This window comes from Rutilus rutilus (assembly GCF_951802725.1).
Source record: "Rutilus rutilus genome assembly, chromosome: 11".
Classification (NCBI taxonomy): Eukaryota; Metazoa; Chordata; class Actinopteri; order Cypriniformes; family Leuciscidae; genus Rutilus; species Rutilus rutilus.
The window spans coordinates 15,771,205-15,790,924 of NC_140216.1; the positions used below are offsets into that span (position 1 = coordinate 15,771,205).

General features: G+C 35.4%; 1 protein-coding gene across 1 annotated transcript in view; it reads left to right on the forward strand.

Annotated features, from left to right (window-relative positions):
* Positions 1-1,552: 1,552 nt before the first annotated feature.
* Positions 1,553-19,720, forward strand: part of zfpm2b (zinc finger protein, FOG family member 2b) — a 44,600-nt gene continuing 26,432 nt past the window's right edge. The window contains exons 1-3 of the mRNA XM_084423830.1: positions 1,553-1,771; positions 14,232-14,387; positions 16,845-16,946. Coding sequence (XP_084279956.1) covers positions 1,732-1,771; positions 14,232-14,387; positions 16,845-16,946 — 298 coding nt within the window. The 5' untranslated portion in view covers positions 1,553-1,731. The remainder of the gene's footprint in view (positions 1,772-14,231; positions 14,388-16,844; positions 16,947-19,720) is intronic.

Genomic DNA, 19,720 nt, shown 5'->3' on the forward strand with positions numbered 1-19,720 from the left:
TGCTCCAAAATAATGTTCAAGGCTCAGCCTTAAATCTAGACTAAAGACACAACCCAACACCTGCTCTGAAAAGATATGTATTGTGAAAAGCTCTATGCAAATAAATGTAAAAAATACATATATTTGAAATGATAAAATTGCTATTTAGTACATTTAAAAAATATTAACTTTAATATTGAATAACACACTTCAGTTAAAATTATAATCACATACTTTACATGTGCTTTAGTATGTTAGACATCAAAATAAGTGTACATATTTAAAGCAGGACAAACGATTATTAAAGTATGATTATTTAAAATGTACTTTAAAGTAAAACTTTTAATTTGACACTAGTACAAAGTGCACTTTTTAAAAGTGTCCTTAAGTGTGTTAAGAAACAGTCATGAAAGTGGACATGAAATATATACATTTAAGATTTGAAGTACACAGCTTGTGTACATTCAATACAATTAAGTGCACTTCTTTTTCACAAGGGTGATATGATAAAATAGGTTAATAATTAGGTGTATATATTTGAAGTAATATTCATTGACATTTCAAAACAATTTGCCCATTCTGAGTCAGCTCAGAAAGTACTAAAATCAGAAGCATCTATGGTCATTGCTTTCTAGGTAGTCAGCTCATACATTCAGAAAACACTGTAAACAGCCTTCTTTTTTTATGGAAGAGAATGCATAGTGAAACATTTCAAATAGTAGTGTGCAAGCATGTTGAATTCAGCAATTGGCATCCAGCCATCATCTCGGAAATAAAAATTTTATGCAAAATAGTCTTATCTGTTTGTAGTCTGATCAATCAGTCAGTTAACAAGGACATGCTAAAAATCATGGTTGTTATTATTTCCAGTTCTTTCTCACACTGGTAAAGTAAAAGTGAGCACATTGCATTGTGGGATATAGTGTTGCATAACGTAAGCTTTGGCCCTGTCTCAAATGGTGCACTTGATGTGTATTTATGTCTTGCAGGACCATCGGTCTACATGGCAATACATCAGAACTCAGAGGAGGACTTCAAAGACTAATGGTGCCGTTTGGGACAAGGCCTCTGTTGCATACTGCACATTTGACCAAAATGTAGTAGATTATCCAGTCATAACAGCCCATAAATTAACAACATTTGCAAACCACACAATGCATAATACTGCAGAAATAGTATGCATAGTATGGTAGTATGCAATTCTGAACACAGCCACGGTTTTGAGACACAGTTTTAATCTGTTTAATGTAACATTTTACATTGTGTTGTTCTAAAGATTTCCAGCTAATATGAGAAACATAACCAAACCATGTAACACTTTTTAAAAACAAAACAAAACTCCAAAATGAATCCAGAAAGTTCTATTTTCACTGTATTTAATTAGACCTGATACAAAAACATCCTGAGAGGAAAGAAGAAGAAGAAAAAAAACGAAAAGGTATTAAATACTACAGTGCAGTGAATGTGACTTGGCTGTAGTGTGTGTGGAGTGTGTAAGTGGTGCTGCAGCTCTACGGCGCACCGCTGCGTTCAAACCTCCTGCAACAAAAGCACAACACGCGCTCATCTGCGCTGTCAGTGTGCGCTCGGATCACAACACAACTTAACCCTCTACACGACGACACCAACTAACCCTGACTGGAATCAGACAGACACTGAAACACACCCGAGTCTTACACACAGCGCGTTTATCTGTGTTTGGATGAATCGCAGTATCATTGTTTAATCTCGAGTCCAGCGCGCGGAGCAGGAATGTCCCGGAGGAAACAGAGCAACCCAAAGCAATTCAAACGTGAGTTTGCCAACGCGGATTTTACTCATGCTTTTCTCTCTCTCTCAAAACAGATGACAGTTGTTTGTAGTAGTTTTAATGCAGATAAAGTTGAAACTAACGTTTCTTTTAAAGAGATTTGATATGCATTAAGCTATTGATCAAGTGATTGATTGATCGGAGCAGTCAGATGTGGATCAGAAAATCAAAGGCTTGTTTTGTTTCAATGTATGAAAAAACTATTATTCTTCTTTTATAATATAGAACATTTAAATTTTGAGATCATCGGAAAGTTTGAAATGTAGCGTACAACTCTTGATTTGTCTGAATGGCTGCATGCAATGTTTGTGAAGTATAAACCATGTGCATTATTATTACTTTTAATACAGTGCTTTTAATAAACTGAGAAGTATACACTATTTATGCAAAATATATATTTTTAAATCAGAACTTCCTACATTGTGTGGGAAATTAATGTAATGAATAAAATGTATTTGCAGTGAAAATAATGCAACCTGCAAGTTGTAAAAATTGCAATACTATGACACTTCTTTGAATAAGGCAGACATTGCAAAATAGCAAATATCTGTTAATGCATCTCGGAACTACAGAGAAGACCTTTGGTTGACGCTTGGAGGAAATTCAATTTTTATTGAAGCAGACTTGAAATAACACAAGGACAGCTCTCCAAAATACGTAATTTATTTTCAGTCATGGCACACCTCACTGGAGTTTTTATAGTGCTGAAACTGTTTGCTTAGCAGTCCAGGCATATCAGCTCTCATCATGTCTGTTTCTGCTTTTCAAGGTCTGCATTATACAGAAGGCAGTTGTTGTGATATCTCAATCTGCAGACGTGTCCCACATATTTCTGGAGTGATTTGAAACACTAGCACACAGCAGAGAGTTCTTGCAATGACTGTAGGCTAGAGAGCGCAGCAGCACCTGTAAAGAGCACAGCTTTACCAGCCACCTGCTCATAGCAAAGGACAAAGAGGTTGTTATGGGTAGAGACGTTCCTCTCTTTTTTTTTGTTACATTTTGTTCCCAATTGAACGCACTTTGCCCTGTTATCTGAACCCTGGCGATTCGCCCTGGATTTTCATATTTTGCCTATTCCATTCTCTGGTGTGCCCTCTGTGAAGCAGATAAAGCCAGAGCACTGAAAGAGCTCCATTAATTTGCCCCGATGACTGTGGCGATAAGGGCAGATAATGGGCTAGATAAGCTGGGGAAGATATACCATCAGAGACCCCATTATTACCATTAGAATTCCAGGCCAGCAGTCTGTTCCAGCCTGATAATCCCTCCCCCATCCTCCACTTCGCATGATAAGACAAGGAATAGTCAGTCCGCACTCTCTTTATTAGCCCGCCTGGATATTCCGATAATATGGTGATAAATTATGTATTTTCTTTTCTCCAACTATTTTAGCCCTATTGAAGGATCTGTCTTTCTCCTTATGGAGAGATAAAAAGGGCATTTTGGGTCATCTTTTTTTTCTCTCTCTCTCTTCCCATGCAGCCCTCCCCCTCTGCTGCTGTTTAGGGTTTTATTGTAATAAGAGTTTGATGGTAAAGTGAGATTGGATGGCCAAGGTGTCTTGGTGGGAGAGTAGCCGTCACTGCTATCAGATCAGCATCTCAGGCACAGGCTGGTACCAGCTGTTCATCTCAACCTCTTATCACCTCCATGGCCATACGCAGTGTAAATTTGTCCAAATTGTTGGTCGGTGCAAATAAATGACAGCGGATTAAAAAGCCAGAATGCGACGAGTCTAGGTGTGGTTTCCATACTAGCATAACATCTGTTTTTCTTTCAAACTTAAACTTAATTTTCATTGTTACGTTGAGGGCATTCTTATTGTCTATGAAACAATAAATACTGATTCTACATTTTATCTTTGAATATCTTTGTCAGTCTGTGAAATCTACAGTTTGGCATTAAAAGTACAAAGTGCCTTGTCTCTAATGCAAGAAAAAAAAAAGATTCACTCTTTGTCTCTTTCGTCCCCAATATTATAATAGTTTTTAACTGATATCCATATAATGTACGGTCAGGCCATCATTAATGCAAAATGAACCACTTCAGAAAATGCAGCGGCATTTACACATCATAGTTAATGTGACATAGGCTACCTTTGGTTGCTTTGTTAGGATACCTGTTTGAACATGAGGTGAACTGATACATACATCTACTAAAATCACCTTGACAGTAAAAAAAAAAGTCTTTGCAGAAATGAGTCAATCAGCATTTGTGTGCTGATATTGATATTTTGATATTTAATTCAATGATATTGACATGTTTTTAATGCTGCGTTCAATTTACCTCGTCATATCTGGAAATGACGTCACACCCGAGTTGACCTCGTTCCAGTAAACTGGTCAGAAAACTAAGATGGACCTGTCCAGGCAAACCTTTGTTGTGCTTGTTCTTTCGGAATACAAACACATAAAAAAGCACAGATTTTGCACAGATAATGCCGAGTATCATGTCCACAAAAAGAGGTTGGATGTTGCGTGCACCACTGAGTTTGAGACACAGACAAACAGAATTGCTAATAAACAACAAAGTACTACTGTTTCATGTTTGATGCACTGAGCAGCCATATTGGATTCTAAATTCGAGGTTGTTGCACTTCCCCTCAAGTTTCCCAGTCTCAACTTCGACTTGAGGGGACATTCTAGTTAAAAGTTCCTTTTAAGGACTAGGACTTTCCCACTGCCGAGGACAAATGGAATACGCCACAACTGTAACTTAAAGGGTTAGTTCACCCAAAATTGTGTAAAAATTCTGTCATTAATCACTCACCCTTACGTCGTTCCAAACCGTTTTGTTCATCATGACTTTTGTTCATCTTCGGAACAAAAAAATATCTTTTTGATGAAATCTGAGAGATTTCTGTCCCTCCACAGACAGATACGCAACTGAAACTTTGACGCTTCATAAGGTTCATAAAGAGATTGTAAAACTAATTTATATGAATTGAGTGGTTTAGTCCAAAATTGTGAGCTTCCGCAATGAGGTTTGTTCTCGCGGGTCAAGCAGGTTCGGTTGAACTTCAGTTTATGTTCGCTGATCAATGTTTATATATGAATAAAAGCCTAAATTCAATCTGTTCATCATATAAAGCAATCGTGTTTCTTCAGAAAATTTGGACGAAACCGCTCAATTCATATTGATTAGTTTTACGATCTCTTTATGAACTTTATGAAGCGTCAAAGTTTCAGTTGCGTTGCTGTCAATTGAGGGACAGAAAGCTCTCTTGTGTTCTCAAGATGAACGAAAGTCTGTTTGGAACAACAAGAGGGTGAGTAACTAATTAATGACAGAATTTTCATTTTTCGGTGAGCCCTTTAAGTGTCCAAATGGGGCCACTGTCTATGCTTCTAACTACTGAATGTGATAACTATCTATTTCAATATGGTGTAACTGCCAATGAAGATTTGCCACATAAGCTAGTTTCAGCTCTTGCAGCAGTGAACTGTCAAAGTATTTCTCTTGCTCTCATTGTTCATAATACTTAAATTATTTATTTGGTGGCTGTCATTCGTAGTTGTCGGCGCTAACTTTGTGCTGTCAGAATATGATAATTTATTTCATTATTATACCCTATCAAGGATGTCAGATTTGTTGCCTCTCCTTTATTCTTTTTTTAATCCGTTTTGATTAACTTCATCTGCCAACTGTCAGCGTGAGGCATCCCTCATTCGTGAGCTATCTCTCACAGATCAGTGCAATATGAAGAGAGGGCTTATTGCGTGCCAACTTTCTCCCCAGCATCTGTTCAGCACTAATGAGCTATGAAGTGCTGTGGCTCACTAGGCTGCAAAAAGAGGAGGGGAGATGGAGAGGACAGGACAGGAACGCCATGCGACTGGCTCACCCTTCTCTAGGAACACTTGGAGACATCCGGACACTAGTTTAGGAATGTAGCCACTATTTGTCTTTGTTTGTTGCACAGAACAATTCCACAACTCGGTGATTAGTAATACCTGGATTGTAGTCTAAAGCAAAAAGCCACAAGAGGCTGTGCATTACAGTAAGGGGTAAAATCACTGCAATCCACAGCCTTGAGGGACTTTTAAAAAAATGGTGCATATATATATATATATATATATAACCGAACGGTTCAATACAAATTCAATACGATTCAATACAATTCAATACGGTTCAATACGAATACGTGTATCGTTACAGCCCTAATATATAAAATATATAAAATATTTATATATACACACACACATGCTACCATTCAAAAGTTTGGCAAAACTTTAAAAACTTTAGTTTATAAAATGTTTAAAAGTCTCGTTTACGCTCGCAAAATTGATCAAAAAAACATTTTAAAAACAGTAATATCGAGAAAAATTATTAACATTCAAAATAACTTTTCTGTTTGCATATGTTTTCTTCAGTGTCACATGATTCTTCAGAAATAATTCTAATATGCTGATTTGCTACTCAAGAAACATTTCTTATTATTAGAAATGATGAAAACAGTTGTGCTGATTAATATTTTTGTGGAAATTGTAACACTTTTCAGGATTCTTTGATAAACAGTTTTTCTTTGAAAATATATATAAAAAACATAACATTTGGCAGAGAAATAGTTTGTAATATTCTAAATGTATTTAATTAATTGTTCAGTAGATATTGGCTTCAGTTATTGAAATGTCTGTATCAATCAACCAATAAAAAAATAAATAAATAAAAACAACGGACAAAAATACAAATGTACAAAAGACTGTCCTTAAACAGCATCTGTAGGCAGCCTCTGGGACAGTAGCTCTAAAAGAGGCCGACAGAATCAATGCCAAAAACAAGATAAGCGAGATGTTTATTTGACAAGCCTTTATCATTGATGCCCCTGCCGTGCTAGATGTCCTATCAGTGAGGTCCAGCGGCTCTAAGGGAACACGCCACTTTTATTCTCCTCACCTTCATTGAGCCTTTAGAGTTCAATGATGTTAAATCAATAACTGTTGTCAGATGCACAAACTGGTGTTTGGTTTTGAATGGGAACAAAAAGACGGCTCAATTAGAGTGTTTGTACTTAAGATTTGTTAAAGAGCTTGTCCTTCAAGTTACACAAATGTCCCTTAAGTCATGCCATTTTACATGGCGGCCATCTTGGTAACTTATTTTTTTATGTCATCTGTAGGCAAGTTGTCTACTCAAATGGGGAAAGACAGAAATTGCCAAAACTGTTGATCAAGATTACATTTGAACAATATATGTCAAATCAGCAATACATTCTGATAACAAGGGTATCATACAGCAAATAAAACAACCATAATTTCACTTCTTTAGCTTATTTAGCTTTTTGAAAGGCGGTACTTCAATACTCACTCATCTTACTCTTCCATTTATTGAAAGTGCTCCATGTTCTCTTCCTTATACTATTTTATTTCATAAATCAAAGGACTTTCATTAATATTATGAGAGAGACTTCTGAATATTTTCATCCTGTTAATGCTCCATGAAAAAGGAATTGCTTTGTTGACAAACTAAAGAGATTATCCTCCGGTTTCACAGTCAATGCTTATGCCTATTCCAGACTAAAATGCATGTTTGAGTTGTTTTAACTGAAAGCAACTTGCACTGAAAAATCGTAAAATATATCAGTGACATTGTTTAGCCTCGAGATGCAAAAAAAAAATTCTAAGGCACGTTTATAAAAGCTACTTAAATGTCCTAATTGACCTAAGTCCTAATCCTGGCTTAATCTAAGCTCTGTCTGTGAAACCATGCCGATGTATCATAAATGTACTCAAATGAGCGATCTTGGAATATGCTTTCTTCTGTAGATTGATAAATGTCTCAAAATACCAAACAACCGAGCAAATTCTCTCCTGGCCAGTTGTGGAAATGAAGTATATCTTCCTTCTGTGAATGTTAAGAGTTCTGTATGTGTTAAGTCTGTACTGCAGGGAAGTTTGAATTAGATCAGATGGTTACAATATCACTTAAGTTATGGAGAGATAAATATATATAGTGCAGCAGAGTTCAGAGCTGTTTGTTTATTGGAGGCATTCATTTTAATGATTAGTGTCTATCCAATCAAAGATGTTAAAAACATGAAACGGTCAAAAATGATCTGGTATTTGGCATAAAAAGTCTTATAAAATGCTTAATAAATGAGTTATTTAAAAAAGCCAAGTATGTTTGATTGTACAGTGGCTGTTGGTGCGACAATATATGGTGTTTGTTGGGATTAGAGAGCTCTGCGGTCTAATTTTAACTTCAGCACCTCCACAGCAAATGTGATGGCATGCTTTTAAATGCGGAGTGGAAAATCGCTAATGGCACAAATCCGGAGGACTAATAGGTGATAGCTGAAGTTTGTGCAAGCATCTTTTGCGAACTGCGCTTAAAAGTTCATAATTCAAAGTGCTTTTGGGGTTCAGTCTGCAAAGCTGTTGATATCAAGTGACAGCCTTTAAGTTCTTTAATTACCTTAGTGATTGCACAGCACGCTTCCAGGATACTGGAATTATGTTAAAGCTTAATTAATAGTTATGCTTTCTGTTTATATCAAGGATTTTTCAGAAAATTACATGTCAGTTGTTTGGAGTGGTTTATTTGCCATGAAGAATGAACTGAATAAGGATCATGACAGATAAATTACAAAAAAGATATCTTTAATATCTCTGTTGTTTTACCCAGACAGTATATTAACAATTAGTAAACGGAGACTTATGTGTAAGTCTGCCGCTTCTCAGATTTTTCTCCTGGGAAAACAACCCAAACTCTCACATGGATCTCCTGTAGACTTTCAGAAGAGTTTTGTGAAGTCTCCATTTAAAAGCCAGAGATCTCAGTATGATCTAAACAAATTACATAATACTACTATTTTCTACATTTATTTTAAAGCTCCATAATCTTACTGTATACCAAAAATAATATCTAATTTGTTTATTTGTATTTCTTCTAAACAATAGGATAATCATAGTTGATATTTAAATAAATCATAATGTCCTCAATCTCTGTCTTATAAAATAGCCTACTTTAATGTAAATGTACCATTCAGTAGAGTGAATGCCTGGATAATGCAGACTTTAGTTCTGATTTAATAGAATTGATTATCTTATGGTGGATTGATTTTGTTGAATTCAGATCTTTGAAGTCAGAAAATCGTTTTTTTTTTCAGACAAGGGTGCTGTAGGCCATTTTGTTTCCTCTCCAATCACAGTTAACACAGTTTCTCCATCCAGATGTCAGCTCTTATACGAGTCATTGTTCCTACACTTCTCCCTTAAATACTAGCTCAAGGATAAGAGAGTGTATTATATGATGGGATCTGAATCTTATTCATGTTTCTAGGCTGTGTACTAATCGTTCATCTAATCTCATTTAAAGATACAGCAGCACAAAGGCTGTTCATGGGAAGGACTGAGCATGTGTATGTTGGGGGATTATGGGAACATGGTGATCGCTAATGGGGATTCTGTATGCTAAAAGAAAAAAAATAGTTATTATTGACTGATTAGTCATGGGTTTATTTTTCATTCTTCCTAACCACCATAGAGCAAACAAAGATGTATATCACTGAGATGCTTTGTGAGCTGTATGAGAAGGTTAATCTTCATAAGGTGTCCTTGTTATAGTGTAATTATACAGTACATTAAATATTGAGTAATATTAATTAACAACATACTTAATGTAAGGTTAAGGTAGAAGTTTGGTTTAGGCTTAGTTGCATGTAATTAATTATGGCTAATTTCCTGTCATTACTACAGTAAGTACACAGTAACAACACTGTAAAATAAAGTGTTACATAATATTATATTCTTAGCTTAAACTATTATATTTAGTTCCTAGGTAAACTGCATAAAAAAAAAAAATATATGTATGTATGTATATATATATATATATAAAGTACACTTTGCTATACTTTTAAAAAGAGTACTTATCATAGAAATAATTCTTTAAAAGTACATACTTTTGTGTGAACTGAATGTAATGTGATGTAACGGACACTTAATTGCATGTTTTTTTTTTACAATTAAATGAAAATGTAATATAGTTTAAATTTATATTAAATGCAGTTAGCGGAACTTTAGAAAGCTTTTTAACACACTTAAGTAGGACTTATGAACTTATTTATGGTAAACTAAAATAATATACTTTAATGTAATTTCTATTGAAACTTCTATGTGTATTTAAATTTATAATTACACATTTACAATGAAGTTGCAATTTATTACATTTCAAATATAATAACTTATTGAATAACAAACAGTTAAATTATAACCAAGAACTTTGCATGCACTTTAGTATGTTTGTCAACACATCAAAATAAGTGTACTTTAATACAGGACAAAATGTTGATTTTAAATGTCTTTTAAAGTAAAACTTTTAATTTGACATTTTTACAAAGTGCACTTTTTAAAAGTGTGTTAAGAAACATAGTCATGAAAGTGGACTCTTTAAGTAGACTCAAGTGGTCTTTATTTTCATTAATATCTTATCATTTACAAGTACAGTTTAAAAAAAAAAGTACTTTTAAGATTTAAAGTACAACAAGCACACTTCTTTTTCACAAGGGTACATCTTGAACACATGGCTAGATACGCAACAGTACACCATAGTGAAAATACTGTACTCCTATCTATCTCAGCCTGATTTTATTATTTGCATCAAATTAAATGAGGCGTCTGCTCTGACAAAGGTCTTCTGGAGGTTCAAGTATGTTCTCCTAGGCCCTGAGACACTTTAAATTACTTTCTTGGCTCACAACTTTTCTGAACCCTCTCTTTCTTTGTCTCTTTCTCCTTTTATTTCCATTCTCTACATCTCTCTGGTCCATCTACTCCTTCACCCAGCAGAATGACTGAGAATGAGATGTTATGCCATGAGGTGATCGGGCATGCAATACAGTGGCAGACTGCCACAGCTGTTTGTTTGATGTTGTGCCGATGTTTAGGAGGAGGAATTCAAATCTGACATTCACACAGAGGAAAGCATGGAAAATTTGATTCTGTTTGGAAATGCAATCAAGCATGCATATGATGCATCTTAGTTTTTGTGTTATGTTGTCCTTAAAGCAAACTGTATTTAAAAATGGCAGATATTAAATTAGGGCCAGGTCACTTTTTGGATGATGTGCATGTTTGCAATACACAGTTTTGCACAGTGTAAGTGGTGTGATCTTAATGCAACACTGGCATACTAATAAACTAAAATACGTGTGAAACAGTACGCAGTTAATGTATCAAACAACACAATAGTGTGCTATTTTACTGTAACATGACCTCATTCAGTTTAATTCAGTGAGGGCCATTCAGTTGCCATCTTAAAAATAAAACAATTATTTAGCATTTTTTAAATGCGTTTTAACTTTTGACAGTCCAATAAAATAAAAGTAAAAAAACAAATGTTAAAATTTACAAAAGTTGATTCTACTGTCATTAATTCATCAAATTGGAAATGGAAGGTCAAGTTAAGTGCATTGCATTGTGGGATACAGTATTCTGTGTTGTATTCTGCATATTTTGACAAATGTAGGAAAATTTGTCTCGTGCACCATTTTAACTCATCAATCTTTGGCCAGATGTATAAACTATACTGTAAAATACCAGAATAGAACGAGGAGGCTGAAATGACAAGGAAAAGAAGGCTGATTTCCATGCGGCTCGCTGCTGTCAGATTGAATTAGCTCAGGTGTAATTAGAGCGCTGGAGAGCGTCCTGCTTTTGGCTGCGGTGTGCGACGGGGCAGCATGGCTCTACACTGAAGCCAGCTGATACAGAGCCGGGCCGCTATCACCATGCAAACACACGCCTCCAACATCGCAGGCGAGCAGCAAATCCAAGCATGAAATTAGCAGTCACTCAGATCATGCCCGCATACTTGCATATTTCACTTAGTGTGTTTTCAGCTTTGTGTGTGTGTGTGTTTTAGAGGAAGTGTTTCAGTGGCTAGATGGATTTTAAGTGCAGTGTGTTCTGGTGGAAGGGGGTTAGGAGATTGCAAACAGCATGAGCGCTTAAATAGTGACCTGTTTGTTAAATTTAAAGTCAATATAACCTTATTTACTTACTTCATATTTCTTTATAGTCTTATTTTTTTGTTGTCAGTGCATGTTATGCCAAAAACAATCTCCATTTAAACTGTAATCAAATTATAATAACTTACTCTTCCTCCAAATTGCCCTTCCTTTTTGGCTGACGTCACCAAGCGTTCTTTTTCCAAGCTCAGCATGATTATTTATTGCAAATTCTGTTTGAATTATTGCAGAAGTAAAATTAGTCAATAAACACACATTCTCAACAAACATTTGAAACAGAAAATCAACAGAAATATCAAATCTGAAAATCTAAATGTCAGATTTTTTTAGAGGTACTTATAGGAAGGAAAATTCACAGATGCAGTATATACGGTAATACGGTAACTTACAGTCATGGGATCAATTCATAAAAAGATACTGTGATGTGACAAGCTATCCATGAAACAATGCATATCACAGTTAAATACTGAATGATATTATTGTAATGTACTGGTCATTTTGCAGTTATTTACCTTGAAAATCTATAAGCTGTATAACTATAAAACAGTGTATTCAATATCTATAGTTTCTCTTAGAACTCCGTTAAAGATTTGCCAATAAATTATTCAAAGATTAGATCGTCTGCTGAGCACTTTTATTTATACTCCAAAGGAATAATTTCGAAGAAATCTTTTTATACTAAAGTTTATGCCTAAGTGGGAGCTTCATCAAGTCTTCTGAGCTGTGGAGGAGTAACCTCTGAGCAATAACATTGTCCTTTGGGGAAGGCTGAACATTTTTGTTTTTGCTACAAGATCAAATATGGTAAAACGGTGACCTTGTTCAGCACGTCTCCTCTCATTACATCTGTGTCTTGATTCCTTTCATGCACACAGTCACTGCTGCCCTCCTACAAAAGGGCCATTCATAAAGCTAATGAAAAGAAAGGGTTTACTCACCCAGATCACAACATCACAGCACTCTCTCTCTCTCTCTCTCTCTCTCTCTCACTCACTCACTCACTCACTCACTCACACACACACACACACACACACACACACACACACACACACACACACACACACACACACACACACACACACACACACACACACACACACACACACACACACAAAGAAAAACCTAACCCTAAATGAAAACCTTTAACATGTTTAAAAAAAAAAAAAAACACAGACTCTCTCACTGAATGTACATTCATCCTTACAGTTTTCATCCCTGTAAACATGGAAATGTAGAAGCCAGAATATTTTAATATCAAAGGTGAAAAAGACTTCTGTTTAATTTCGTTCAGGTGGGTGTTACTCCTCATGCCCTCCGATTGAAGAAAAAAAAAAAAATTAATATGCAAATATCAAAGTTGGTACAGCTGGAAGGGAAAAGGACTCTCTTGATAGAATGTTGCCAATGTCTTTTTTTTTTTCTGACAGAGGAAAGAAATTAATCAAACAGAGAAAAATGAACTTTGTGATTGCATGGGTGTACCACCCAAAGGCATGGCAAGCAAATGAAAAATCAACATTGTACCCACTGATAAGGCAAATTCATAAGAAAGTGTGCTATGTCTACCTTCAATGCTGCTGCTTGCGTGAACAAGTTATCTTGGAGCAGACGTAACCTTAGGCTTTGGATCTGTTCCTGTGTTGGCGTTGCTTGAACACTTTGCAGTTGCCTTCATTTATACTTATGAAAGGTACAAAAACATTATAAAAGAGATGTACTGTCATATTTTGCAAGGTGCACATGGTTTATGACTTGTTAGTGGCGTTTGCATCCTACAGTGTTTGATGGACATGATGACATGTTGCTTGTTGAAGAGAGGTGTACTGTTGCTTTTTTAGAGATCAGACTTACTTTGATTTGGCCCATATCTACTTGCAGATTATATAATATTAAGGACATTAGATTACTTAATTACTTAAAGAGAGTACACTTTCATGACTATGGAATGCAAAATCGCATACTCTCTAGATGCTAATTCTGAATGTGTGTAGTATAGTTGTAATCCGGACGTACGACATTGTTGTCATTATCATGTGACCTACCAGGGTCATTCACTGTCATTCACAAATCCTCTCCTGTGGCCTCATGGCATAGAAAAGTGTCCATCGAATGCACACTTGTAATTACAGTATATTTAAATATACGACATAGGCATTTCAATAGAAATATCAATAGATATCAAAGTATATTTTAGTTTACCATAAATGCTTGTCAGTATATTCAGGGTTACACTTTAACCATATTTCAATGACAACAGAAGTAATTATGAAATTACAATTAAAGATGTACTTAAGTCCTACTTAAGTAGGTAAAAAATCACTCTAAAGTTCAGCTAATTGCATTGAATATAAATTTAAACTACAATACATTTTCATTTCATGCAATTAACATGCAATTTAGTACAAAGATGAATTCCCTTTATCATCTTCTGAAGTGTTAAAGTTGCGCATTTGTTTGTCCATTATTTGACAGGAATGTTTGAAAATGGGCTTGAGACAGAGTCTGAGGAGACAGTGTGTGAGAAGAAGGAGATATCGAAAGAAGAAGACAGGTCTGTGGAGGACGACCCACTTTACTTCTCTGACCCAGAGAACATCATCTCTAAAGACGGAGAACACTTGAAGAATGGTGAGCTCATTTCCCAGCACAAAGAGACAAAGAGAAACTTTTATTGCCCAGAGCTTGCTTTTAATAGCTCAGGAGACTGTTAAAATATACGGTTACACTTCTACAATTAACTACATGCACTAATTATAGGGCAAGGGTTAGGATGAGGGTTTGGTTTAGGGTTAGTTTCATGATGTAATTATGCATAATTTATAGTTATTACTATAGTAGCTACATGTAACAAGGGCACTGTAAAATAAAGTGTACTCTAAAACACAAATACACATCAGCATGTTTATGTTTTGCGGTGATAGGTAGCATGTATCTGATTGGAAGTCTGCTACAATTCACTACAATTATATGTGTATACGTAAACAAACACATCTCTACTGTAATCCAGTATAGATGGATATATATTTCATATTGTATTCCACAATCCTCTGTAAATGTTAGAAGTATCAGACCTTTTTTAGAACACACAATCTTTTCGCACCTTCCCACCACCCCTTTAGCTCAAAGCAATGTTTGGTTTTGTGCTGAAATTGAATTTGAATATGAAAGAGAAGATTGAAGAAATATGGCATTTTGAGGGAAGACCTACTGTATATGTTACTAACAGGGTTATTGGTCATAGTAAATAACAACAGAGTTGCTGGTATTTGCTGCAGGCTTCCACCATCAAACTCGAGCTAATAGCATCATCTCTTTGAACTGAAATTCAATTACAGGCGTTTCTGCCGGCCACACCTCACCGTAACAACGGGATAATTCAGAGACCCCCGAGACATTTGAAATTCACTCAGCGTCCTAACGTTATGCTTTTCTATTTGTAAACGATGAATCTTCTCTTTGAAATGCCTGTCTCGCTATCCCCAACGTCCAAAAGTTTGCTACGGCAAAGTGAACTGCGTAAACTACCTGCTTTGCCTTCGAGCATGCAATCTTCAAAAGAACAATCACTTTCGCTGTTTTTTTTTGTTCAAAATTGGCGGAACGATGTGTGGCGGTTTCCTTTTGTTCTTGTTGAAAAGGAAGAGGGGCAATTCTTTTTCATTTTCTCATATGTTTTGACCTATTAAGTTTTGAAGAGCAATGGCAAAGAAACATTTTTGAATATTTATTGTTTTTCTCGAACACCCACCCCCCCCTTCAAACTTGATCACATAATTGCTTTTTGAATCTGTGAACCGTATAATGGAAATGTCAAAAGTAAAAGTATAGATCATGACACCTATACCTGATGAAAATGAGTTATGATTTAGCGTGTATGATTTCCTCAGTGCGGGGTCATTTCGAGCCGCTCTCTGGACTGCAGGAATGCTTATTAATTACTCGAGCACGAATAAATAAATATGTAAAAACGTCAGTTTTCCGGTTGAGGTTCATTACACGTGCTAAGTTATATAATAGAACAGTTAATCTGTGAACAGTATAAATGTAAAAAATAACAGAATAGATCATGACACCTTGATAAAGTAATGATTTAATATTTACAATTAACAAATCAATTAATTACTCCAGAACAAATGGATCTGTAAAAATTTCACGTTTCCAGTTAAGGTGTGTTGAGAATATGTCAGCACCTACTCGTCTATTTCCAAAAATCCTATTGGCTCTTATTTTACCATATGTTTTGTTAATATATTGCTCTTTTTTTACTTTTAATTTGTCTAAATACATTAAAACCCCCTTATCTGAACTCACACCAGCTTTTAAGTGGTATTTGGGCTGTCTTGTCCCCTCAAGAAGGTTTAATACTTGGCTCTTTCCCTGTATTTATTCAGCTTGAGTTTTAAGATCATAAGGTTTTATCCATTCCTGTCGCTAGAAAGGAATTTCCTGTCCGCAGAGGACATGGACTGATTCCCTCTGTGCATGTGTGTGTGTGTGTGTGTGTGTGTGTGTGTGTGTGTGTGTGTGTGTGTGTGTGTGTGTGTGTGTGTGTGTGTGTGTGTGTGTGTGTGTGTGTGTGTGTGTGTGTGTGTGTGTGTGTGTGTGTGAAAGAAGTTGAATGAGGATCTGAGGTAAATAGGCCTGTTCTTGGAGTTAACTTCTCTTGCCTGTGACGGTGTTAAATAGTACTTTGCCCATGGTGTCAGAGCCAAAGGCAGAAAATCCTTAATCACAGCTTAATTAAGGAATCATCTTGTAGCTTAATTTCTTTCCCAACACTGTAATTAAACATTTCCAATAAGTTTCGTCACAGGGCTTAACACAGGCAGCGAGTCTGTGATCAAGGTGGGTCCAGGGACTTGCTCTCTGTCTCTTTTCCATTCTCTCCAAAGAAACGAGCGTCAAATCCCACAGCAGACACTTGAAAGAATCCAAAATGAGAAACTGCATATTGGAATTACAAAAAAATGAACAGCTGCTGCCGGTGCGAGAGCCAGAACGGCCGTCACTGTCCGGTTTAGTGATTGTGCTACGATTTAGCCGTTTGTTCACATACAGCTAAGCTTTGATGTCTTTTTTTTACAGGTGAAATGGGCGGAAGTTTAAAGGTAGAACAACAAGACAGTGATGGACAAGAAGAGAGAGTAGAGCCCAGCCCACTGACAGCAGAGGAATGGGACGGTCCAAGTAAGACAGCTGTCCAATCACGTCTCAACCCTCTTAACACACCTTACATTTATACAATTCAACATACTCTTGTGAAAAAGAAGTAGGCTTTAGGAATAGTCCTTATTATGGAAATAATATACTTTAAAAGAATATACTTCAGTGCACACTAAATGTGAGGTTTTCAGACACTTAAGTTACAATTAAATTAAAACATTTTATAGTTAAAATTTATATTAAGTGCAATTAGTTGAGCTTTAGAGTTTCTCAGTTTATCTTTATGTAATTTTATAATTGCTTCTGTTTACTTCAATGTACTGACAAGCATTTATGGTAAGTTAAATTGTAATTTCAACATGCATGTTATGTATTAAAATATATTTGTAATTACACATTTGTGATAATGAAGTTGCAATTTAGTACTTTTAAAGCATATTAACTTTAAATGTAATATTAAATAACACACTACAGTTTAAATTTTAATCAAATAATTTAATTTAATCACTTTACATGTGCTTAATATTAGTCAACGCATCAAAATAAGTGTACTTCTTTAAAGCATGGCAAAAGATTATTAAAAACAATTATTTTAAAATGCACTTTAAAGTTATAATTTGACATTGTTACAAAGTACACTTTTTAAAAGTGTAGAATATGAACAAAACAGATAAACATTTTCCATTCTGAGTGGGCTCAGAAAGTCCCAAAATCAGAAGCATCTGTCGTCATAAATGGCGTAGGTAGGCAGTTCACTAGATATACATTCAGAATGGAATACTTGCACACTGCTTATACTTTGCGATAAACACTATAAACAACCTCCTTCTATTTTTTTGTGCACAGTGAAATATTTCAAATAGTTGCATGCATGCATGTTGAATTGTTGAATTCCACAAAAAAAATCTACCTTTTATATGTCACATTTGCAACAGTGTAAGACAAAATACAGTGAGTCTGAAAGGTGCAGCCAAGTGATGTACTGTAATAAGCCTTGTCCTCTTTAAAAGCATGAAATCTGATAATGTAATAATGCCATTTTGGGAGGTGCCTTTATCTTGCTTGTTCACACTAGATTTACACAATACAGTCACTAGTGCCAGAGCCAAACTGAGCTGACTTCTCTTTTATCTTTATATATGATCACGGTCTTTGTAATCAGGTCTTGATGGTGAGATATCACCGCATTCTGATATTCACGCTCTTTGTTGCGGTCTCTATCGCTGGATTTCTCTTTCTCTCCCTCCATCCTCTGAATAAATACAATAATGAGGCACTGTGTTTTCTTATCTGATCAGCAAAGAGTGCTTTTGTCTTCTCTGAACAGTTTGAGCCTCAGTATGCCAAGCCAATAGACACATAATATCTAGAATTGATGCTTAATTTGTGTTATACTGGCACCTTTGGTTTTGGATCCGGCACTGATTTTAGCCTCACCTCATAAGCTTTAAAACAATTGTACAGTAATAACTGAAATATTGTGAAATGTTATTACTATTTATATAATGTAAATGTAAAGTTTTTTTATTTGAACATTTTAAAAAGTAATTAATTTCTCTGATGGCAAAGCTACTCCAGTTACATGTCACATGTCAGTCACATGATCCTTCAGAAATCTTTTGAATATGCTGATTTTCTGCTCAAGAAAAAACATTTATTATTACTCAATACTGAAAACAGTTTTTGCTGCTGCTTAATAGTTTTTTTTTTTTTTTTTTTTTTGGAAACCGTTATAATTTTTGTTTAAAAGATCATCATTTATTAAAATTAAAAATCTTATGTACTTAAAATGTCTTTATAATGCCCTTATAATTGACTTTTGATCAATTTCATGTGTCCTTGCTGAATAAAAGTATTAATTTCATTTTAAAAATCATATTGACCACCACACTTTTGAATGGTTGTGTATATTTCATGAGAAATATAATGATTATAATGTTGTCAAGTGATATCGCCATAAAAATGTAAAACGAAAAGTAGCAATGCAGTATTTGGTTAATCATAGAACAGAGGCGGGCACGGTACACTATTTCTTGCGTTTCACTAGTTTTTTTTTTTTTTCATAGAGGAGGGAATCTTCCTTGCTACAGAAGCACAATAGTCTTGTTTGCATATTCATTTACCCCAATGCATCTTAATTGAAAACCATTACTGTAATGCTTTTTCAATGCACAACACACTCAATCTGTACTGCAAGCAAGTGTCATGACACAACAAGACAAAGGGTACTTGCAGACTAGAGAGAACAGAGTGTTTTCACGAATAGGAATGTGTTAGATTAATTTTGAGGATGTGGATAGTTAATACAGCAATTTGTATTTCCACAAACACAACTAGACCTGCATGTCTGACGTTGAATTGCAACCACCATTTGTTTTGTTGATGGGAGTGATGAAGTTTTAGTGTGTCAGACCAAACTTTTTTTGTTTTGTTTCGTGACCCTTCTGCTATATCCGTCACTAGTTCTTGTTCCTGAACCTCATAATTTACTAATTAAAGCTTTGCATGGAATGATTTCCAACATCTCAAATTGAATTAGCATCTACAGTTATAACTTCCCAATGAATATTGCAGCGAAAGAGAAGGACTGAAGCGAATGTCAAAAAAAAGAGAGTGAGAGATGAACGAAAGGAGGCCGATTCTGTCCGACGCCTCAGAAGAAGACAGGATGGAGTGAGGGATTTTAATGAAAGTGTAGTGGATTAGAGAAATCCCTGGAACAATATGAAATCATTACAGCTGCAGTCGACATCAAAGTCCCACTGATTGAGCCCCCTAAAGCCTTTTCACACTGGGAG